The sequence below is a fragment of the Haliaeetus albicilla genome, chromosome 27, assembly GCF_947461875.1.
Source record: "Haliaeetus albicilla chromosome 27, bHalAlb1.1, whole genome shotgun sequence".
Taxonomy (NCBI): Eukaryota; Metazoa; Chordata; class Aves; order Accipitriformes; family Accipitridae; genus Haliaeetus; species Haliaeetus albicilla.
This window is the reverse complement of record NC_091509.1, coordinates 15,694,933-15,717,103: the sequence shown is the minus strand read 5'-3', so window position 1 is coordinate 15,717,103 and position 22,171 is coordinate 15,694,933. Positions and strand designations below refer to the sequence as shown.

The 22,171-nt window shown below is 45.4% G+C and overlaps 1 protein-coding gene across 1 annotated transcript in view; it reads right to left on the bottom strand.

Annotated features, from left to right (window-relative positions):
• The window catches only part of GLRA1 (glycine receptor alpha 1), a 40,114-nt gene that overhangs the window by 1,878 nt on the left and 16,065 nt on the right, over positions 1 to 22,171 (bottom strand). The window contains exons 2-8 of the mRNA XM_069772395.1: positions 21,254 to 21,384; positions 17,778 to 17,845; positions 9,598 to 9,821; positions 6,538 to 6,620; positions 5,730 to 5,867; positions 5,000 to 5,214; positions 4,174 to 4,320 (exon numbers count right to left, since the gene is read on the bottom strand). Of these exons, the coding sequence (XP_069628496.1) occupies positions 4,174 to 4,320; positions 5,000 to 5,214; positions 5,730 to 5,867; positions 6,538 to 6,620; positions 9,598 to 9,821; positions 17,778 to 17,845; positions 21,254 to 21,384 (1,006 nt within the window). The remainder of the gene's footprint in view (positions 1 to 4,173; positions 4,321 to 4,999; positions 5,215 to 5,729; positions 5,868 to 6,537; positions 6,621 to 9,597; positions 9,822 to 17,777; positions 17,846 to 21,253; positions 21,385 to 22,171) is intronic.

Here is a 22,171-nt window from a genome sequence, read left to right as displayed (position 1 = left end):
TTGCTTTGCCTGTGCTGTATCAGCTTGCCCAGAAGGAGTGGGCTCCATGTAACTCCCGTAGTCGAAGCCGCGGCGTGAGACTTCCTACAGAGTTACATGGATGCGCAGGCGCCGAGACCTGTCCAGAAAAAGACCTCTGCAGGCTGCGTGCAACCAGCCCTCCACTCGCCTGCCCACGGGACCCCCTGAGCCCCACAGCCACCCCCCACAAGCCATCTTCCAGGTGAGGAACATAAGGGCCCTTCTGTGCGTCAACAATAAGACGTGGCTGCTTGGGCTAAGCCCAACTATCGAGCAAGAAAAAGAATTTCTTTTCCAGTCTAAAGGCAAATGCGATTGCTGGTTTTGTGGTGGAGGCCTTGCAAGCTTCTCAGTATGATTTAGCCCTATTTTATCGAACACGGGAACGTAATCACAGGGGAAACCAAGTTTGGCCAAAGTAACACAACCAGTGAGCTGCAGAGGCAGGGTGAGAACCCCAAGTCTCTTGACTACAGGTCACCGAGGCTAATTGTTCGACCAATGGCACTAATTATCTGTCACAGAGGCTGATCCACGCTGTGTCCCCCAACACGGACCTGCGTCCCCCAACACTGACCTACCGGCCCCCTCCCTCGTAACCCGCCTGCCCTGCTGCCCCTTCCTCTCTCCTTTGCAGAGTGTCTTTTCTGGATGGCCCCGGTATCGAGCGGGTAGCTGCGTGGGATGGAGGCACTGTGCTGGGGGTCTGGGGCAGAGAAGCAGAAAGGAGAGCACGCTGGCATATCTGAGCAAAGCGAAACAACCCAAATAAAATCAAACCTTCTTTGTTTTGGGTTTTTTGGGGGGGAGGGTGGCAAGCTGGTGAGTTGTATGACCTACCAGCAGGCTTATTTGTTTCAGAGTCCTGGCTGAGACAATTTTGCAGGCCTTTGGATAATTCTTCCCTGCCCTGGTTGTGTCCCCTTGGTGTATCTCTGGTCCCCGGCATCTGAAACTTGACAACCTTTAAACATCTTTGACTCCTAACAATGCCTCTGTGAGGGGGCAGTGCACTGGCTGGGGAAACTGAGGCACCAAAAATTAGGACCCAGCTGCTCTTGGGGCTGAGTGACTCCATATGCTGAACATCTAGTAAGTCACTTTGTGAGCTGGGAGTCAAGTATCACAGAAACTCTTCTCTTGGGTCCCTTGGAGAGATTTTTTTCCAGTTAAAAGGCTGATTTTCTGATGATAAGCGATGCAGGCATTCTCCTTTTTAGGTGGCCAGAACCTGCACTGTGGATGAGGCACTGGCAGTGAGGGTGGATGGGGACCTGGAGGGGTATGGGCTGCAGGGGCCACTTCTGACCTTCCCACTGCCCAGCGGTCAGCAGATGCCTCCAGCCATGCTGCCGGCAGATGGCACGGGGCGATGAGGTAGCCCCGGGCTGTGCCGGGGGCTGTGCCTGCCTGGCAGCGGGCACCAGCATCCCATGGCTCTGAGGCACCTGGGAGAGTTTTGCAAAGGTCCTTCTCATCCCTAACTTGTCCCCCTTTCCTTAACTGGGCTCCTTTGTGCAGCTGATAATGTGTGCGTGGGCTGCAAAGGCCTGGCCTTCTGAGATGCTCAGAGCTTATAGACCTTCTCATCACGTCTGTATTATGGAGGGTCAGGTAAAATTGCCTCTGCTTTTCTCTGACTGCACAAACAGATATGCACTGACACATGTCTGGTTTAGCCTAAATCACTTAATTCCCTAAGTTACCGAATTTCTTTCTCTTCTCATTCCTGAGGGGCCATTGGCTGTTTTCTGCGGCTGATTTGTTTTGTGTGAGTGCCATACCTAGGACAGAGCAGCTAATGGTGCCTTTTTCAAGGTGCCATATCAAAGGAGAAAGGCAAAGACATCACCAGCCACCCTGGGCTCGCCCCCTTGGGCTGGGTCTCCAAATACACTCCAACTGGGTCTGATGATGGTGTCACGTTAACCAGACTGGTCCATACCTCAAAGGGACAGCAAGTCTCCCTAGCCACCACAGTCCCTACATCTCCCCATGCCAGGACCTATCTGCCCCAGTAAATACAGACAGCATAATGGGTTCAGAGAGAGCTGTCTAGTCGATTTTCCAGAGAGAAAGTGGTAAGAGCTGGCTCAGAAATGGAAAGGGCCAATTGCAACCCGATAACAGATATTTATTGATTCCATTTTTATTTTTTAGAGGAAAGACTCTTAATGATGAGAATAAGCTAGCACCTTGCATCTAACTCTGAGGAAAGTAAGAAGGAGATTTGTCTGGATTCACTTGTGTTAATGCCAGACCATGGCACATTGTCCAGCGCATCGAGCTGTGAAGAATGGCTAGTAGATTTTGATTTGGGCAGACCTAATAAATGTGGGCATGGCCTGCTCCTCTCCCCAGCTGCCTCCACCAGCATGGACCACTGCAACATCCCGCTTGTTTTTACCCTGGCATGTCATACCTAAACCAGGCAGAGCTACCCAGACGAGTCAGGACACTGGGACAGAGCAATTAGTTCTTTGGCAGCTGCACTAACTCATTTGCATATTTGCAGTCAGCTCCTAGTTTTCTGATGAGCCTGCAAACCTTGTTCATTTTGCTTTTGCAAGTGTTTTTGTTTATGCTTTGTTCCAATTAAATTGCTGTGAGATTGGGCAGGGATTGTAATAGCAGCCTTGTGTTCAATGGAACATCTCTGGCAAATATCTTTTAAACTCATCTGTGTATTAGTGGCTTTTTTTCTCTTATTGTTTTATCAACAGAATGATCTGCATACAACAGCACGGATCCAGAGACAGGATGTCTGAATCTAGATGAAGAGATAAAAGCACTATGAGGCACCCATGTTGGGTAGTTTTAGCTTTGGCTCTATTAAGCAGGCTGCATCTTCTGGACCAAAACTGCCTCAGCTGATTTTGAGATGGCAGGGTCTTGCTCTGGCCAGACAAAATCAGTGGGTGCTAATGGTCTCATCCTACTTCTTTTCCCTTGCATTTGTCCAACTTTTCATCCCTGCTCCTGACTGGGCTGGGGACAAGTGAACAATTATCTCCTGTTTTGCAGATAGGACAACTGAAGCAGAGAGAGGCAAATCTACAAAGAGATGGGGATTCCTGCTCCTTAGCCCCCACTGCCTCCTGGAATGGTGGCAGTTCTCCAGGCACACACTGTGAACTGCTGTAGGACAGATTAGACCCTGGGAAAGAATTTTAATGCCTGGGACAGTGAAGCAATGGAATAGGGGGGTCTCTGGATGAGATGGATCACGGAGGGCTCTTTAAAATAAAGGGTAGGCAAATACCTATGAGGAATATTTTAAGCAGACCCTGGTGGTGTCCTAGGGGCTCTCTTGAGATTGCCATCAGCAAAATTGTCTTTTTTTTTTCTTAGAAAATTTAATCTGTTTTTAATGCTAGCTTGAAAGCAGCCTCTCAGGCCTGGTGCCGAAAATTTGATACCGCCTACTTGATTCTACTAGTTAATTAAAGACAATTTTTAAGTGCCTTTGGTCCTGTGATCACGGACACCTTTATGTTTCTAATGCATCCTGTGAGATGAAATCTTTGCTGTGGTACCTCAGCCTAAAAGCTAGTAGAGTCCAGGCTGCAGGAGATGCATGTCTATGTGATGCATGCATGCTTGGCTTGGTGTCAGTCACGGTGAGTAAGCATGGAGCAAGGCTGAGGCTGAGAATAATGCTCTTTCCTTCCGAGAGGAATTTGCAGTCAGTCTGAGAAGCAGATGCTTTTGAACGCGGAGATGACAGAGACAAAAGAGGTGTCACTTACCTCTGGGCTAATGTAGGCTGTCTTGTTGGGGGATACTGTTCTCTGATAGACATCCCTCACACCTCCCTGCCTGCTGCCCCCCCCAGCCCTTGCTGTGTCTTCTGAAGAGGAGAACTCAGACCAGAACATGGCTGTGTGAAAATTGTTCTGTTGAGAAAAACCCTTTTGGCTTAGACCACGTGGCTAGCTAACAAAAACCAGCTTGCTAGATGCCTGGGGTCAGCAGACTGTTAGAAGAGACACAACTCATTGAGGTAGCCCTGCTTTTTGATGTGTGACCCTCCTTAACCTCTGACCATATACTGAGGACTCCTCCAGGGGCTAGTGGCTCGGTTCAGTTGACCATGTAGTGATGTTCTGCTGGGACAGATTCCAGCCATGTCCTTCATGCTTTATGTATTACCTTATGGTGCCTCCTCTTCCTTCTGAACCTGAGCAGCTCTTTGTGCTGCCGAGACACAAAGTTGACGGCAGCGTACTCTAGAAGTGCGGAGAACACAAACAGCAAGCACACGGCCATCCAGATGTCTATGGCCTTCACGTAGGACACCTAGGAGTCAGAGAGAGAGAGACTGAGTTGGGGTGGCTTCTTCACTCACGTGCCTTTTTTCTTGCTATTTTACATGTTACTCCCAAGGTCTTTGGAAGGAGTTGATCAAGCCATGATAAGGCTGACATCTGCTCTTGGATACTGAAATCTAGCTCATTTAACATGAATGTATTATCAGGCCACTGAAAGTGCTCCTGGACTCTAAAGTAGCAATAATTCCACAGTTTTTAATTTATCCAGGTCTTGATTGTGATGGTTCATATGCAAGGAAAATAGTAATCCAATCTGATCATACCAGAAGGCCTTCATAACAGGGAAATTCAGTACTATTATAAAAGTATGATGGTCATGTGAGTCAAAAGCTAGAATGTAGAGTGCATACCCATGTGTGGTTGTTGCAGGGGTTTGTAAGGTACAGAGCTCCTGGCTACTAAGATCTGTGGTGGATCTTGGGGTGAGCGCTGAATCTTAGGGGAAGTTTTACTGCTAGTCATAGCAACTCTGAAAATTTTTGCAGAAAGGGACTGGAATTTGTTCTGCTTGCTCTTAAACTGGAATAGGGCAATGGCAGCAGAATGCCTCTTGTGTTGAGCAGGAGGATCTACGTGGTGACTTATTTATGCGCTGCCCCCAGAAAGTTCACATTTTGCCCCTCTGCGAAGATAAACGTTATCCCTACCTTGGGCAGTGATGCTCGGGAACCAGAGCTCTGTGTGGTCATAGTGAGCACTGTGGTGATCCCCAGGCCAACACGAGCAGGTGCAGCATCCATATTGATCCAGAAGGAGATCCAGGACAGAATGACAATAAGGAGGCTGGGGATGTACATCTGGATCAAGTAGTAGCCCATCTGCCGCTCCAGATGGAAACGAGCTTCTATACAGGTGAACTTGCCTGAGGAAGACGGGAGATACATGGAAGATTACTGGTAAGGCACGGTGAGCCTCCTGTTTTCGGCTATTGTCTGGGGACTTTCCTTGCATTGCCTAGAACCAGAGTCTTGTTAGAGAAGGAAAATAACAGCTGTTGCCCAGTTCTGAAATATGAATGTGCAACCAGAAAGCTCTTGGCAGTATGTCCTTTGTCACTTAAATTTCACCTGCTCCCTTGCATCAGTGATAAAAAGATGTTGGGAGAGGAGGTCCAGACCAAACACCCTTGAACTGATGCAGGTGTTACTGTGGACAAGAGGGTTCCACACATTTGTGTCTATTGACTTTTTATTGCCTATATATGTGTATATTTACTGGTAACATATCTATGTGTATTTATATGTAAGTTGTCCCTAGCTGTGTAGGACAAGGTGTGTATCACCAGAGTGCCATCACACAGAGCAAGAGACTCTGGCAAATGCACAGTCCTGAATTCCTCTCTAATGAACCCAGCAGCTAAGGGTAAACAGCACTGACCTGTGTTGTAGTGCTTTGTGCAGTATCTCAAGTCTTTTTCTTCTTTGAGGATAAACTGAGGCAATGTCAGCCCGTCAGCAACTTGCACAGCTCCTTTTTCTTGCCACTCAAATATGAGATCATTCATTGTGTAGCCAACTGTTGAGAAGAGGGGAGAAATACAGTGTGAAACATATGAAATACTGATCTGGAAAGGGACAGATTTGTAGAAGAGAGCTATGCTTGGAAGCAGGGACTTATCCTGCCCTTCCTTGGCAATGCTGTAATGAATGGGATTTGGGTTGAGGGAGAATTGCTTATGCATAAGGTAAAAGCTAGGGTAATGACCTGCACAGGAGCTGTGATGGTGTGCAATGAATTGTCTGTAATAAATCACAATTTTTCTTGAATTTGGCTTGTCGAGCTGTTTGCTATTTTTTCAAACTCGACCTCTTTCTCTGAATGGAGTTGTTCATCCCCTTTCCCTCCTTTGAGACAAGCAACAGGTACAAGGGGCAAATGTTCATCCAGAGAGAAAAAAATCCCATTTGCAACTGAAAGCATTTTCATCTTTCTCCTCCAAAGTGAAAGGCCAATGTAAATACAAGCAAGCCAGGGCTTCCCTCGTGGGATGTTTTAAGGTTTGACTTCGCTAGGAAATGTCATGTGTACTGAATGAATAGAAAATCCTGAGCAAGTGGTTCTTGAGCAAGTCTCCAGTGAAGGCTGAACTGGGAATAGGTTGCAGCTGGGGAGGGAGATGGCAGGGGAGAGGGAGAGGGAAAACACATTGTCTCCTCTCCAAAATGGAGATGTGCGCAGGACTCACAGCTTTCTAACTGCATGATGCACGTCTGTACGTCCATGGGGAAGTTCTTCAGGTCCATGGGGCAGGCCAGAGTCAGCGTGATCCTGAGGAGAGAAGACAGCACAGGGGAATGCCAAACACTTTGTGGTACTGATGAGGGGGTGAACCCTCTCGGACATCCAGTGTTGCAAACAGGCTGATACCTTGCCCGAGACACACTGGTGTGCTGGGGGGAATGACCGATCATTCACTTCTTCCCTGCCTGTGTTTTCACATGTGGTGTTGGAAAGCATCAGAAACACCGAGCATTTGGATCTGTGATATAATTCCCAGCAGAGCTGCCTGCTGCAGATGGCATTTCATTGCAATGTTGTTTTGGACTGTGCAGAACAAAGAGCTCCCACACCAAACAGTTTTGCTGCTTCAGTCTTCATTTCTTGCCTCAGGTTCACAGCAGTCTGGATTAGCAGCAAGCCCAAACCCATTCTCTGGACCCCCCAGATGCATTCCTAGAGACTGGGACTGTTTGAAAATCTTTGAACAGGACATTTCTGTGTCAGAAAAAAAATGAATTTTGGTCAAGATTACACATTGCTGTGGGGGAAAAAAAGAGACTTTGTTGGGATTTTCTGCAGGGAAAATGCTCAGTGGTAAGTCAGTATGAACCTCTGCACCTTCCTGAATTCCTGATGTGACCCCTGAGACCTCTACTTTTGTCTCTCAAGCTCCATTTTCCCCTAGGTGCAGGCTGCATTTTCTGTGGTATATTGCTGTGCTGCCCTATACCATGATCTATGCTCAAAATGTTTGTTTGGTTCAACAAGCTGATATTAAATGATTTGATTCAGATAGCTAGACTTGTGTTATTTGGTTTGATAATGCTGAAAATGCTGTTCCCTGAAGTGTTTAGATTTTTCAGTTTTTTTCTTTGATGGAGAAATACCAGAATTTCCTGGGGGACAGGAACTGGATTTTTCTATCATCAGACTTAGAAGAAACTTAGCAAGAGGGAAAGATACTTTAACCTAAATCCTTATGTTAGAAGAAATTCTCTGCTTGAGTTTAGAGGCATGTTGTGACAGAAAGTGTGACAGTAGAAAGAATCAACCTGTTCAAGTTTCCTCTTTATGAAAGCAACTGCTTTTTCTGTATTTAAACAAACACCTTACTAGAAGAGGGTCACCACTAGCCTTTGCCCACTTTGTTTTTCTCATCACATCTCTGGCAGGGAACTCCATCTCTGATCAATCAGAGAGATAAGCCTTCAAATACATCTTCAGAGAAGCCCCTTGAGAAGAATTTGCTGTAAATATCTGCCAGCTATGGAACAGGGGTGACTGTGGCTACAACTAACTAGGTTATGAGATGCTGAGCACATGCTGGACAAATGTGTGCTGAGAAGGGATCAGAGATTGAAATCCTCAAGGGTGATTTTTGGGTGAGCCCAGTGCTGAGCATCCTCAGTCTTGGGTCCATGGGACAAAGTCCACCTTCTTGTAAATGCCTTGACTAAAGTTTGACTGTTGCAAATAGTAGTAGCAAAGTGTCAGTTAGGAAATGGCAGAGGACTTTAGATGGAAACTTTTTTTTTAAAAGGGAAAGATTATTTCTCCTTTTGGAAACTCTTTGTGTTTGCCTTCTGCTCTTCCACCATGAATGTCCCTTTTTTTTTTTGCTTGTTTTCACAGAAAATCATACTTTAAAAGGAACATATATTTTCATTTGGAGATGAGGAAGATAGGAAAGTTCTTTTTTTAAAACAAGAACTGAACTGTTTTCAAGTTTTTGCCTTGAAAACAGTGATCAGCTCAGCCACATTGCTCCATGTCCCCTGCTGAGTCTTTGCTCTGTTTTGCAGAGCAACTCCAGGGCTGGGGTGACCCAGTATTCCCCCTCTGTGCTCCTACAAACCCACCTGGAACAGGACTCTGTGACATGCTCACTGCCAAGTTGCTGGTGGCAGTTTTACTACCTGCCTGTGTTTAGAAATTAAGAAATGTGAGGTTTCCACATTCAGCCAACAGGCATGGCAATTCTTTTACTGTCTTGGCCAGCAGGGAGCTGGTCTTTGGGCTGGAACTACCTTGATGTTTGATGGAGGCTGTCTACATGGCAGCATTAAGCTGTTTATTTTCCATTTTACAGCTCTGTGCTGCTTTTTCTTCCCCATGACTGCCACTTGGAGCTGCAGAGTGAGATGGAATGTGTGTACCTTAGGCAAATTTACATTATACATGAGGTGAAAAAGTCTTTAAGATAGAGTTAAACTTTCCCTCTTTAGGCTCATGAAGTTTGATCTTAGTTTCATTGGTTTAAAATAAAGAGTGGATGGGGTTGGAAGTGAAGTGAAGGTGGGGACTGGATTAATTTCCTGTGGGAAATTCAGTGCAATTAGTTCAGCTTCACTGATGGATTCTTGGATCTAGCGATAAAGGGGTAAATGGGAAGAGTAATGTGAGACAAAGCCATGGAGCTCTACTTAGCATTTTCCCTAATTTTTTTGTCAGGAGATGCTGCTGCTTTCAAAGCATAGTTTTCATGGACATCTGCTAGTGTTAATGTAGTACAGCTGGTTTTAGACTTGTGCTAGTATAATATCTCACGTAATTTTACATTAGGGATGTTAAGGAATCTACTAGTGAGGAACAGAAGTCCTTGGACTGAGGAAGGTAGAGATGAGTTATTGGTCAGGGAACAAGGGTGTGTTTCAATTTTCAATGATTTTTGTGTGAAGGAATCTGCCCCAGAAAGAGGATGAAGTGCTGACACAGGCTGCCCACAGAGGTCATGGGATCTCCATCCATGGGGTATTTCAATTTGACCAGACAAAGCCACAGCTGACCTGATCTGTTGTTGTTAATCATCAGGACAAGGTTGCATGGGAGACCTCCAGATGTCCCTTCCCTCCACATGGCTATGACACTGCTAATTTTATGATCTCCCCCTTTAAAAAAACCCCTTAATTTCTTTTATCCAACAGCATGCTCAAAGTTTTCACTTTCTCGTTTTAGGCTTGAATAGTGAGAGTTTAGCTCTGCCCTCCCCCACTTTGGTGGAGCTCTTCCCATTGAGTCACCTCACCTGATGCTGTAGAGGACATTGCCATTTCTGGAGATCCTCAGAAGCTTGTTGTCTGTGGTAATCTCATGGAAATGGGCCCCTTTCTCATTAGCGAAGAACAAGTCAGGCTTCCAGATGGAGTCCAGCATAGAGGGGTCCAGGTCCAGGGAGTCATCAGGGTATTCGTTGTACGCCAGCCGTGGGTCATTCCATTGCTGTCGCAGGAAGATGTTCACCCTGTAATCCTGCCCGGTGTAAGTAGGGAGCAGAGAAATGCAGTTAGTGCTCAAAGCAGGCTGAAAGTGCTGAGAATGGGGGAGCATGTACTAAAATCATTCTCAAAACCAAACCATGTCTAGGGCTACATTCCCAAGCTATGGCAAGCCTTTTTGGAATTATTTCTCAAGGAGCTGTTGTTAATTTTCAGCTTTGTAGAATAGCTATCTCATAGCATGAGAAGCTGCCTATCCTTGCATCCTTCCATCACAGCAATTGTCAGCTGCGTGTGAAGTGTCAAGACCTCTAGTCTGAACCCCGGTGCTGGAGAAGCGATGTTCAGTTGCGGAGGTCGTAGGGGCTGGTGTTAGCAAGACGACTGTTGCAGAGGATTAAGGGGGAAAGGAGTCTGAAGCCAACTTGCTTTCAGTGTTGAACCATCCCATATTGTGACTATGGTTCCTCCAGACTTGTGAAAAGAAAAGGCACAGTGAGACAGGCAGTCCATGGAGGGATATTCCCCATGTGTCCACTAATATAAGGGTAACTCAGGTGAACTGATGGAAGCAGCTGCCCTTGGTGAGCGTATGCGAACATGAGAGGGATGTGCGTGAAGTCTGCTTTCCTAATCTTAAGTGAGTGTTCTGGGTTCCCCTCTCTAATGTCAAAATGCCATAAGTGCTACAGATTTTAGAAGATGGCCATCTTCTTTAATTGAAGCTAGTCCCCCAGCACTACACAAAATGATATCTGCCTCGTAACTGTGTGTCTTACAGCTCCCTTGAGTTCCCCAGGCCAAGGCTGGCTGCTGAGGTCAAGCTCAGACACTCTCCTGGACAATTAAAGGCAGTTTCTGGTCTCCCTGTCTGACCAATAGCTTCCTCGGGTGATCTACATGCCCCTTTTCTGCTGACTTTCACATAAGAAAGTGAGCCAACAAATTGAAATGGGGAGAGGATGTGGCAGCTATCAGGAGAGGGATAAAAGCTCCTTGTCCATAAATTAATTGACATTTTCTAAGTATAGAGGCAGACTGCATCTGAAGAGCAGCATATAATAAACCAATTTCACTGCCCTGGCCCAAACTAATAGTTGCTATCATGATTAAGGGTTTCTTTGGTGCCTTTCTAATACTAATGTACTTTGAAGACTTTTATTAAGAGACAGTTAACAGAGGATGTCTGACATGCTTGCTGGTATCTAATACCTGCTGCAGGCACTAGGACCTTTCTTTCAGGGACACCATTTGGCACCTCTGAGGGGATCTCCCGGACTCTGCCATCAGGTCTGTTCTTTCCATCTGGAGAACACAAAGCTCTAGAGTTGAAGGGTGCATGTGGAGGAGAGTCTTTCTGATGTTGCTGCCTCAAGTTCTTGCTTGACCACGAACCTACAGCCTCTTGTCTGGGAGGACATGACTCTTGTGAAGTCCAGTCACACTGGAGGCTTTGGACAGGATTCTGTCTTGGGTGCTTTGTGGTTTTGGATGGGGCAGTTCATAGCCAAGTCCATGGTCTAGAATCTGCTTGAAGCCACTTAGTGCCATCTGCGTCGTCAGACCACAGAGGCTGCTAATGACATTAATGATAGTGACAACAGCAAATGGACCAAGGACTTGATGCTAAAAGGAACAGACTTCTGAACATGAAAAAGAGTTGCAACACTCTCTCCTTCTGCTGATACTCCGAATGTCACCTTCACAAGACCTAGTGGGTCCCTCTGACTTAATTATTCACCTCTGTCGACCCTGTGTAATGTGTCTTGAGAAAATGTGAATAGCTGTGGACAGCTAGGAACCAGGGTCTTAGCTCAGGACTAGCCAATCACGCAAACCTGAAAAAGGAGAGCAGCCCTGAATCTCCGCTTCCCATGGCACGCACCAGCTCCCTGAACAACTTGTATACTTTCAGTTCTCCCTTTTCTGCGTGTAAAGATCTGCAGCCATTGCAGTCAGGGGAAATCAATGTCACTGACCTAATAGGTAGACAGTAAAAGGTTGTTTTGCTTATTCAGCTACAAATAAGCTGGATGCTAGCAGGTCAGCTCCAGTTGGGGGCTTATGTCATGTACAACACGAATTAAACTCATGTTTGGAAGAAACTTCAGTGGTAGCTGCCCAGAAGTGTTCTCAGCCTGATGGAGTGTTGGAAGGGGGGGGGGGAAATGGAGCCAATCTCCCTACAACAGCCTGTGTTGCTGTGGATAAGCTTTTTTGCTGGAGCAAATTCACTACTTCAGCTGCAAAACTTGCCAAAAGGAAAGGGTGAGAAGAGACGTGTAGCGTGGTCTACATTACCACCACAGCAGGCATAAGAGGCCATAGACAGAATGACTGCCATAGTCTTCGTCACCATGATGAGGGATTGTAATCATGTGCTTGTGGGCCAAATGAAAATTAACTTCTCACAGTAGATGGCTGTGAGAAGGCCCCTCCTAACTCATCTCCAGAGACCAAGTGTCCTGTACTCATGTCCTACATGGGAACAGTCTAGGGCCATGCTGTGAATGTGTGGTGTGAGAGACTGCACTGCCTGCGTCCAGGGGATGTTCAGCAGTGTGCTGAGTAACTCTGGTGCGTGCTACTCCTTGTGCTCCTCCTTTGGAGGCAAGTGTTTGCAGTGGATATTTTTTGTTTTGGAATATGGACAACTGAGAATTTATGTTGTGATATAAAAAAGGTAAGGGCAAAGAAATAGATTACATGCACTGAATGCAATTCTCTGGGTTTGCCATTTTATGGCATTAGTATTTTACTTATGTGTGTGTGTTTGTGTTTATGAAGATCTTCCTTCTCAGTGGGTTTATTCTGCGGTCCTGGCCTGGCCACTGAGAAGGGTTGTTTCCTCCGAGATGCCTTTCCCCTCATGACGGACAGCTACATTGCACTGTAGTATTGAAGGTGCTGAGCAGCCTTTTAGATTTGTTGTGTCCAGGCTTATTTGAACATAAATATAAAAACAAGCACTGTGACTGCAAACTGGACGTAACACTGCGGAGCTAGCACAAGGCATGGAGAGCAAATGGGGTGTATCTGTAGCTGTGACATAGACTAAGATAAGGGTTACAGTATTCTGTACCAGCTAAAAGATCCTATGTGTTGAAAGCTTTGCACCCAGGCATTGCAGTCAAGCTGAGAGATGATGAGTCAAACAACACTCATTCATCGGTTACTTGGAGATATGCAGTGTTTCACCTGGATGCCGTTGTATGAGATCTTAATTATCATCACTAAGAAGCCCAAAGTTATTCCTAAACGATGGGCAGAATGGACCAATTTCTGATATGAACTTTCAAGCAAAAAAAAAAAAAAAAGGTTTTACTGGGGCTGCAAACTCAGCAAAAAAAATCTCTTTCTCCATATCCTTCTTATCACTTGAGTTCTTCATTTGTGTGCCAATCACATCCAGGCATTGATTATCTTGTGCAGCCTGCTCCTCTGGCTGGCCTGGGAGAAGAGAGCGGCAACTCTGTGTTGTGAAGGCATTCAGGAGCTTTGCAATTTGGCACAAAGGCATTTTACTCCCAAGGGTGAAATGACACAGGGCAGGAAGAAAATAACTGAAGTGATCAAACTAGTTCAATTTGATAATGCTGGAATGAAATTCTGCTTAGTGACCTCTCAAGGAGCCAAGGAAACGGAAGATCATTCGAGACCTTTCCTTCCCAAGATACCGCAGTCTTAGCACCTGATGACGAGTGAGCTGATGAAAGCAACGGCAGGCTGGAGGTAGTGCTGTGAACAAGGGATGGAGACTCTCAGAAAACTCAGTTGGTTTCAGATCCTTACTCAGGGGTTCTGTCAGACCAGCCTCTGCACTGAACAGTTTTGGTGAGAGACTTCACTTTGATAAATTTACATTTTGCTGATGGAAAAAACAGGGTAGAGACTGACCTCCCTCAGGAGGTGATTCTGTTATGCCACCTGGACAGCAAAGCACAAGGGGCTTTATTAGCATTGAGTTCATTCTCTAGGAAGGGAATGAACAAACATTTTTAAGGCTACTTGCCCTGCAAAGGAGCAAAACAACAAACCGATTGCAAAAAAATAAACACACCTGGAGCAGACCTTGGAAGGGTTAATAAGGGACCTCGTTACCCTGCCACAGCTGTAGCCAAGTAACCAATTTGAAGCCTGGTGTGAAAACCACAGCTGGGCTAAGGGGAGGAGGTGTTGTGAGTAGCAGTTGTGATGGAGGTGCTACTGAGGAGGAGGTCTGTTGTTTGAGGAAGGTAGGTGTGTGGTGAGGGGTAGGAGCAGTACCCTGGTGCTTAATAGCTGTGAGTTTTTTGTGCTGGAACCTGAAGCAGAAAGTTTTTCTGGGTTTCCCTCCAAAAAGAGGGGGAATTATATCTCCTGGGCTAAGGATGGAGCTGCTGGGGGGTGGGCTGTAGCTAAATTTCAAGTTTACTAGTGAGGTCTTGTTCTTCAGCTTGTGGGGGATTTTTTGTGTCCTTGTATTTGAGTTGCATGGTCTCATTTCATGTTTTTGGTTTTTTTTTGGCGTTTGTTTGTTTGTTTTGGGTTTTTTGTTTTGTGGGTTTTTTTGTTGTTGTTGTTTTTGTCTTTGCACTGAATGGAGAAGAAAAAAAAACCCAACAAATTCCAACCACATAGATAGCCAAAACACTGCAGGTATGATGTTGAAACTGCAGCAGACTGTGAGATGTTGTGAAAACCTTTTCATTTTGTGTTGTGTGACTTGTTATATGCTTATCATCTCTGTGGGACTGATGGTTGGTTTTAAGAATGACTGACTGCAGAAAATTGAGCTCAAAACCTTTGCTACAGGCTTTGTGGGTTGATACTTAGTCTTTTGCAGACCTTGGGGTGAGTGGGCCCAGTATTAAATGTGTGACCCACACGCTTCATCAGTCATATTTGCTATCTGCTGCACTGTGGCTTGTGAGGCTGGAGTGAATTGCTTAGTCTGTTTTGAGGATGGTTTGTTATCTCACTGGAAATATCTTATACAGATATCTCTGAACAAGTATTTAACATTTGGACAGTTGCAGCCTCCAGCTTCTCCTGTCCTTAGGTGATGCTGGGAGACCAATTGTGGCTGTGTTGCAGCTGGCTGGAAGGTCGCATTTGGTTTGATCATTTCAGATGGGATAACTATGGTATGAAAGCAGCAAAAAGAAATTCTCATATATATGCTGTGTCTAGGGGAGCCTGTGCTGGCTGTCTTGTGGCTTGCTTTCTCTTGTGCTCTCTTGTTTCCTATGTGTGGGTCCTTTTTAAAATGTGAGACTGGGAGGGGTCATCTTGAGCATTGAATCCAGCTCCTAGCACCTCTAGGTGATAATATAAAAAAATTCCTCCTTCTCTATGTGCCTTCACTGTATATAAAATGCTCCCAACTGCCTAAGCCAGTGAGAGAGCCATAAAACTGCAGCTTCCACTAGAAGAGAGATCAAGGGCATTGCTTAATTCCAAGTTTGTTGTTGTAGCAGGAGATTTGTTAGATAAAATGCTCAGATAATCCTACCAGTTGTCTTATGCTACAAAGAAAAGCCAAAGCTGGTGCAGTTTATTCACTGAAAACCAAGACCCTGTTCCCTAGGTGCTTGACTTCTGTTGCATTTTGAATGAAGAATTTGTAGCTTTGCTATAGGTTTCCTTCTCTGGTATAGCTGGGGGGAAGGTGTTCATGCTTTTGAAGAGCAAAAAGGGATTTAACAGCTTGTGGTTGGGGGTTGTTTGGTGTTTTTAATAAAAATAAGCAGATAAAGTGGATGCGTTTTGCATTCATCCTCTGCAATCCCTTGCTGTTGGATACACTATTGCAGTAATGCTTTGGGACAGAAGGAGGCTGTCTGCGTTTGTCTGGCTGTTGTAGTTCATAGTATCTTGCTTCTTGAAGCACTTGTTGGGTTCACAGGGCTGTGTTCCCAATCGCAGGTTCCCTTGCCAGGCCTAACGGCTGAGGTTTAAACCATAATGCTGTTCTTCCTCTTTGGCCAGCAAAGCAACTGGGGGAGTGTTACCATCATCAGTCCCAAGGGTTGATGATAGAATACTGCTTTCTTAATGGTAAAACACTGAATTGCCTCTCTGCCACCCACACTTTCCAACTGCCCCAGATATTTGATCATTGGTTTGAATTCAAAGTAGTCAGGTCTGTCTCAAATTCCCTTCATGACAGGACCTTCTGCCCTTATCAGAAACTGTGTTGGGGAGCTGACGCTGCCTGTTTGACCTGCTGCATCTTCAAACAGCAAGGAGAGACTGGTTTCTCTGCAGAGTAAATCCCAAGTTAGCAAATCCCAAAGACTGCTCTGACTTGCTGGGCTCTTGGTTTTAGATGCTTCAGTACCTGTGTTGCTCGTGTTCTCATCAGTGTTTACAAGCAGAATCGCTGTCCCCAAAGCAGCACATTATATTAGGTTGTGCGCAATGCTGCGTCAGCCTGACATCTGGACTAGCTTGTCAGAGCTGGCTTGGGTATTTCTAGACAAAGCAGTGTGCCCAGAGGGTGTTCTTGGCTTCCCATGGGAACTTTTTCTATGGAAGATAGACTATGAAATGTATGGCATCTGGAGAGGATAGCAAGTCCCTGCAGCATGTCTTGGAGGTGAACTGCATCTCTCCCTCATGCTAGTCTATGCTAATTTTATGGACCATCCTGTTTATTAGGATCCTGTGGTGTCTTTGTATGACTGCTCCAATGCATCTTGCAATGTAGGACAGAAATACCAAAACCCATGTCACTCTAATGTCCTCTGTATGCTGCACAGGGATCCCTTGTGGGTCTGCCCCTCTCCCTTGCAGTCGGTGGATCACCTCTGCTAGATTGTGTAGGAACAGAGTATTTATTGCCTGTAACACCAAAGGAGGTGTCCAACAAAGTAGTATATTAGGAACAGATGTGTATTTTGGTTCTAGTTTGTTCTTTTTTTCTTGATATATAAATGAATCCATGAATACAGTTATTACCTATGAACTCTGACAAATTCTGCAATCCAACTATGACATGTGTTTCTTTGTGCTTGGACAGAGTAACAGCTTTTTTCTACTACTGGAACTGAACTGCTCCCAACCCCAAACATTTCCAGAAGAATGGTGTAGTGTCAGAAGAGACTTATAACCCCAGATATATAGCTGTTGATCTCCTCTGACAGTGGTGTGCATGACAAGTAACTTATTCAAATCAGGGAGCATGATCTATATATAAAGCCTATAACATCCTGCCTCAATGCACAAAACACCTGGAGCTGGAGTCCTGCATTCTTTATTCAACATCTTTCTAGAAAGAGAATTACCAAAGCTTAATTAAACTCCATATTTCTGGATTAGCTTTAATTAGCACAGAGGTAAGGCACTGTACCTCCAGAGTTTTCTTTTGTTGTTCACTGATTATGTCACAACAAATCTTTAATGGTTTTCAGATGGCGCAATTATCCTCTGCTCCTAGTGTCTTGCCAATTAGATAGAGCCTTTAGCCATGTTCACTAATTTTGTCTGAAGTGAGCCTTAAGTTGCAAATATTGGTTTTGATTTTTTTTGGTTAAAAATCATTGTCTATCAGAAATGTCTCCAAGAAAATAATAATCTAGTGATTATCTTAATTTTTGGGGATCCAAAATCTGGTGCAGACTGAATTTGAGTTCAGCTGATTGCCCTCCACTTAAAGCATTGATTCAAACTGCTGAATTTATATGCACTTAAAGTATTTGCAACTGTCTCTGAGCTTGGAGCCTTAGGCAAGTCTTCAGAAAAGACTATTTGTTTCCTTTTCTGATGCTTATACTTTGCCTGTACAGTGTTTTCATAGAGAAGCAGATGGAGACTGTGAGATCTTCAATTACATGCAGTATGAGTCTTGTGTGTTGACCATTAATTTACGCAACCCTTAGGTAAACTTGGGAACACGGAGACAGTATTTTCCTCTGGTCACACTAAAGAGGAAGGTGATGCTGCATTTGCTGGGAGTGCAATGAGGCTGAGCCAGTAGCTAAGCAGCTGTGCTGTGATTTTTACTTACCATAGTCGTTTCTGCAATCGAACCAAAGCTGTTGATGAAAATGTTGCAGCTGACATTCACTGGTGGGCCTGCATGACAGATACAGATCAGAACAGCAGTTCACTGTGTGCTTATAAGACAAAGTATTTCCACTCTGTAGTGTTAAAACCTATTGTGGGAACAGGGTGAGTATGGGAATATGGTCTGGAAGAACCAGCTTAGTCTAGTCGTGGTTCTGATGCCAGTTTGACATCAGACAATACTCTTGCTTTGCCTCTGTTCCCCTATTTGGGATAGTGTTTATATATCTGTTCTGTGAACTGTTTTGATGAAAAAGAATAGATTACAGCCAGGCAGGACAGCTTTCTAGATATCTTGACACTGCTGTATGGGTGGCAAGCTTACCCTGAACATGATGGCAATGCATCTCAGTAAAGAGTTGAGAGACTACTGACAGGCCCTCTTGTTTAGAGCTCTAAACTTTTAAAATACTCATTTAAAGCATCTAAATGTTTCTGAACTAGGACCATATGCTTGTTTCCTATGGAGCCGGTGCAGCAGAGTGCTGTAGGGATCAGGCTAGGTAAAGGAACAAGTACCCCATGTGATAATGGTGGTGTCTGCTAAACTCACAGCTGGATAGGAGACTTCAGGGTTCTGCCAGCAGAAATTCTCTGGCTGTCCGGTTTTTGAGAGGGTCCTCACAGACTTTGGGCCATGCATCTCCTTGGCTTTATTTGCTTTCAGACCAAAGCTTTGCTTTGCCTGCTTGTATTAGAAAAGTTAAGGGGCCACCAAAGGAGAGAGGTGAGGATTAAGGGATGAAAACATTGTTGTTAGAGGGCATGAGGGTCTGTCTGCGTGGTACTGGTACCCAAAGGTACCAGTATGACTGGAAGTGGATCACAATATTGCCTGGCAAATCTGAGGTGGAAATGTTGTATTTGCACTGAGGGAGATGCCAAGAGCTGCAGTTCAGCCCAGCGCAAAAAGCTGGAAAACACTTTGGAACCAGAGCCGTATCTGGTGCCTGGCAAACCAGTGCCTTGCCCATATATAATGAGAGGATTTCTGTAGAGCCTTTACAAGGGGAGGGGAGAAGCAAAAGGGCCCCCCGCTCTAGGGGCTCCCAAAGGACCTGCTACTGGTGCTGCCTGGTGTGTGGTGGGGAAAGGCAGCCCGGGCAGAGAGCAGAGGACACTGCCCCAGGAACCAAGGTCCCCCTTGAACACTGAGGGGATTAATCTCGTATCGTCCTTGTGACTGATGCTTCTGGGAAAATGAGATCTGTGGAAGTGGTGAGTGTGGATTTTTAGATTATTCCCCCATCTTTTATGGAGATAAGGATGGTGTCTGCATTTCAAACACTGCCTGATGGCTCAGCCTCACTGGGGGAGTGATGCTTGCCAGTTAAGGCCATGTCTGCAGACTGGCAGTTGCTGCAAGGTGAAATACAGGTGGGGAGGAATGAACCATATAGAAGGTCCATGTGCATGTCATGTCCTGTCCCAAAGGGCACAGCGTAAGAAAAAATACTGAGCTGACCTCCTGGATGACTGCATGTGCTCATGACTGACATGCATGGAAGATTTTGGCCCTCTTCTTCCTGATCCTGTGCTGATGCGAAGCTGAGTGTGGGATGAGCTTGGCCCAGTGCATGTGAAGAAGACTGTCTCCTTGGGGCAGCCCAGCTCTTGTTGAGGCGTTGTGCTCTTCACACTGCATCCAAGGGGAGCTGTGAGCACTCTGCAGGGTTTTGTATTGTTTTTTTTTAGCTTGTGTGAGGCTCTAGAAACTTCCCTGCCTGCTGCTGGAATGTGCCACCTCTGCAGTGGGATGCAGCTGTGAAGGAATATAGTTTTCTAGGAGGTGGGTTAAGGGTACAGCCTGGGCGAGAAGGCCCTTGTCCCACACTGGCTGGGTTCAGCTCTGTCCCTGCCCGAGTTAATGGTTTCATCCTCAACTTGAACCAAAGCCCAAATGCTTCTTCCTTGTTCTCAGAATGTGAATCCACAACTAAGTTCAGATTTTACAGCATTTATGGAAAAGCTGCAATCTTCTCTTTGTTAATCTTCCCCTCCCCAAAAATCAATCTGATACGGATCTTTGGTATTATTTTCATTTAGATCTAAGCCATTAAAATGCCCTTATGAGTTACTGCAGTTAATTTAAATGACATGCTTTGAGAGCTACAACCCCAAGCTCTGTAAAACACCTCCTATGCCTCCCATATAAATTGGAGCCTGATTTATGTGTGGGATGCTAAGCCAGCAAAACTGCCCTGTGGGGAAGGTGTAGTTCATTGAAATAAAACTGAAATTAAATTATCTCAAATAAAAATGCAATACAGCTGCCTTCAGCAGGAAGATAATGTATACATTTCATTAAATATTAAAGTTTAATTTCTTTTGTGTGTGTGCATAATTTAGTGGTAGGCAGGTTTACAGGCTGGTTTTTTAACTCTTTGTGATTTGGATGAAAACAGCAGTGTTCTCTGTTGCCTAGTTGGTTACCAAGACATAAGCTTCCCACCTACACTTGGGTTTGAGAGCCCAGTATAAAGCTTATTGTTTGAAGCTGGATGGCAGGTGCTGTCACCAAGATTAATGGGTCCTGGGAGTCCTATGATAGCATTGCCAGTGACTCTCTGGGGGGAGGAGGAGGAATTGGTAGTAGGAAACAAAAGAAATGAATGAAATGAGCATTGAAGAGGGCTGAACAGTGGCTGAGAGGGGCAGGTCCCACTTTATCTCTGGGTGTGATTCAAGGGCAAATAGCTCTGGGAAAGTGAGCTCAGTTAAAAAGAAAACAAACAAAAAAAACCCCACAAAAAAAACCCCAATCAAACCCAAACCCCACCCTTGTCAGAAGAGGTGTTTTGAGGAGCAAAGAAAGAGGTTCTGTTGCCTCTCCCAGGGCCTGTGCCAATGCTGCTTGGCTGCCAGTGAGTATTGGGTGAACTGGGGAAATCGGGTGTGAACTGGAGCTGTGTTGGGCACTAGCCTAAAAGCCCCTTTACTATGGGGGACAGTGGTGGGTCAGAGCTGCCCCTGGCATCTTGCTGAATTCCTCTGGAGCTGATGGGAGAGACTCCTCTTGGCTTCAGTGGGTGTAAGGGGGGAGCATTGCCTACTCTTAGAAGGTGCTTGTCGGCAGTGACTTAAGGGGAAAGGAAAGTTGAGGTTTTTCTCCTAATCTGCAAGATGTTCAGCTCCCTGCCAGTCACTGCTTGGTTTGGCAGGTTCCCCGATCCCTATATTGAAGTTTTTCCTGCATGTAAAGTTGTTACAAGGTTGTTCCCCTTCTGAGTGGAAGTCGGATGCCTTTCCAGACATCTACAGGGGATCAATGTGCCAAATCTCTCATTATCATAGATATTTCATATAAACCTAAAGATTGTTCATGTTCCATATACAGTTAGGGAGGCATTCATGAGAATTGCATGCAGTTTTCAGTCCCAAAATGAAATAAAGCCACAAAGCAGGGGTTTTGCATACCTTTAAAATTTGGCCTGATCCTGGCATCGTATCCTGAAGTTCGCCCCATCAACTTATCCAAGAAATCGGAAGGAGACATGGGTTTGGGGGCAGATCGTGCTGCTGCTTCAGCTTCTTTGGAGGCCGCCAGGCTGTGTGAGTAGAAAGAAAGAGGGTGTTTTAGTGTACATCCCATGCTGCTGGGGAGGGTTTGGGGTCCAGAAACAGAGCAGTTGTCATCTCATTCCTGCTGTGAGGCAGGATGGGTACCCATGTGAATTCCTAATGAGGCTGGTCTCTGCTAATTTGTTTGCCCAGCCCAAACATCTCTGAATACAGAATCCCAGCTGCCACCAAAGTAGAAGAGAGATGATGAGTGGAGAAAATCCTTTTGTGAGTTTAGGTATAGCTCCTTGGCATGCCACTAAATTACAAATGTGAACTCTGGCACTGAGCTCCACAGGTAAAATACACTCTGAGATTAGCCTTGGGCAGCAATTACGGCTTAATTACATGGCAAATAGCAAGGAGCATATTTGGTACTCTGACAGTCTAATTTTCCAGAAGGCGGGTAGGATCAGAGCAATCTGGAATTCAAGGCTTAAATGAGCGTCATGTGATTGTATAGCTCCTGCAGAGCCTTGGAGACGGTAGGAGATGGATGTATTTTTGCTTGCAGCTTGCTGGTCAGTCCAGCATTTGCTATTGGTACCTGCAATGCAGGGGTCTGAGTTCAATACAGCAACGCAGCCTGTGGATGAGGAGGTGTCTGGAGTGTGATCCTGAAGTGATACTCCTGTTGAGTTGAGGATGAAAGGAAATGAAGGCTTTTGGGAACCTGTATGGCCTCTGGAGCAGAAAGAGTGAAATTACCAATTTATCTGTAGAAGATGAAAATCTAAGGCTGGCAATGTGCATTCTGACCCTATGGCAGTCTAC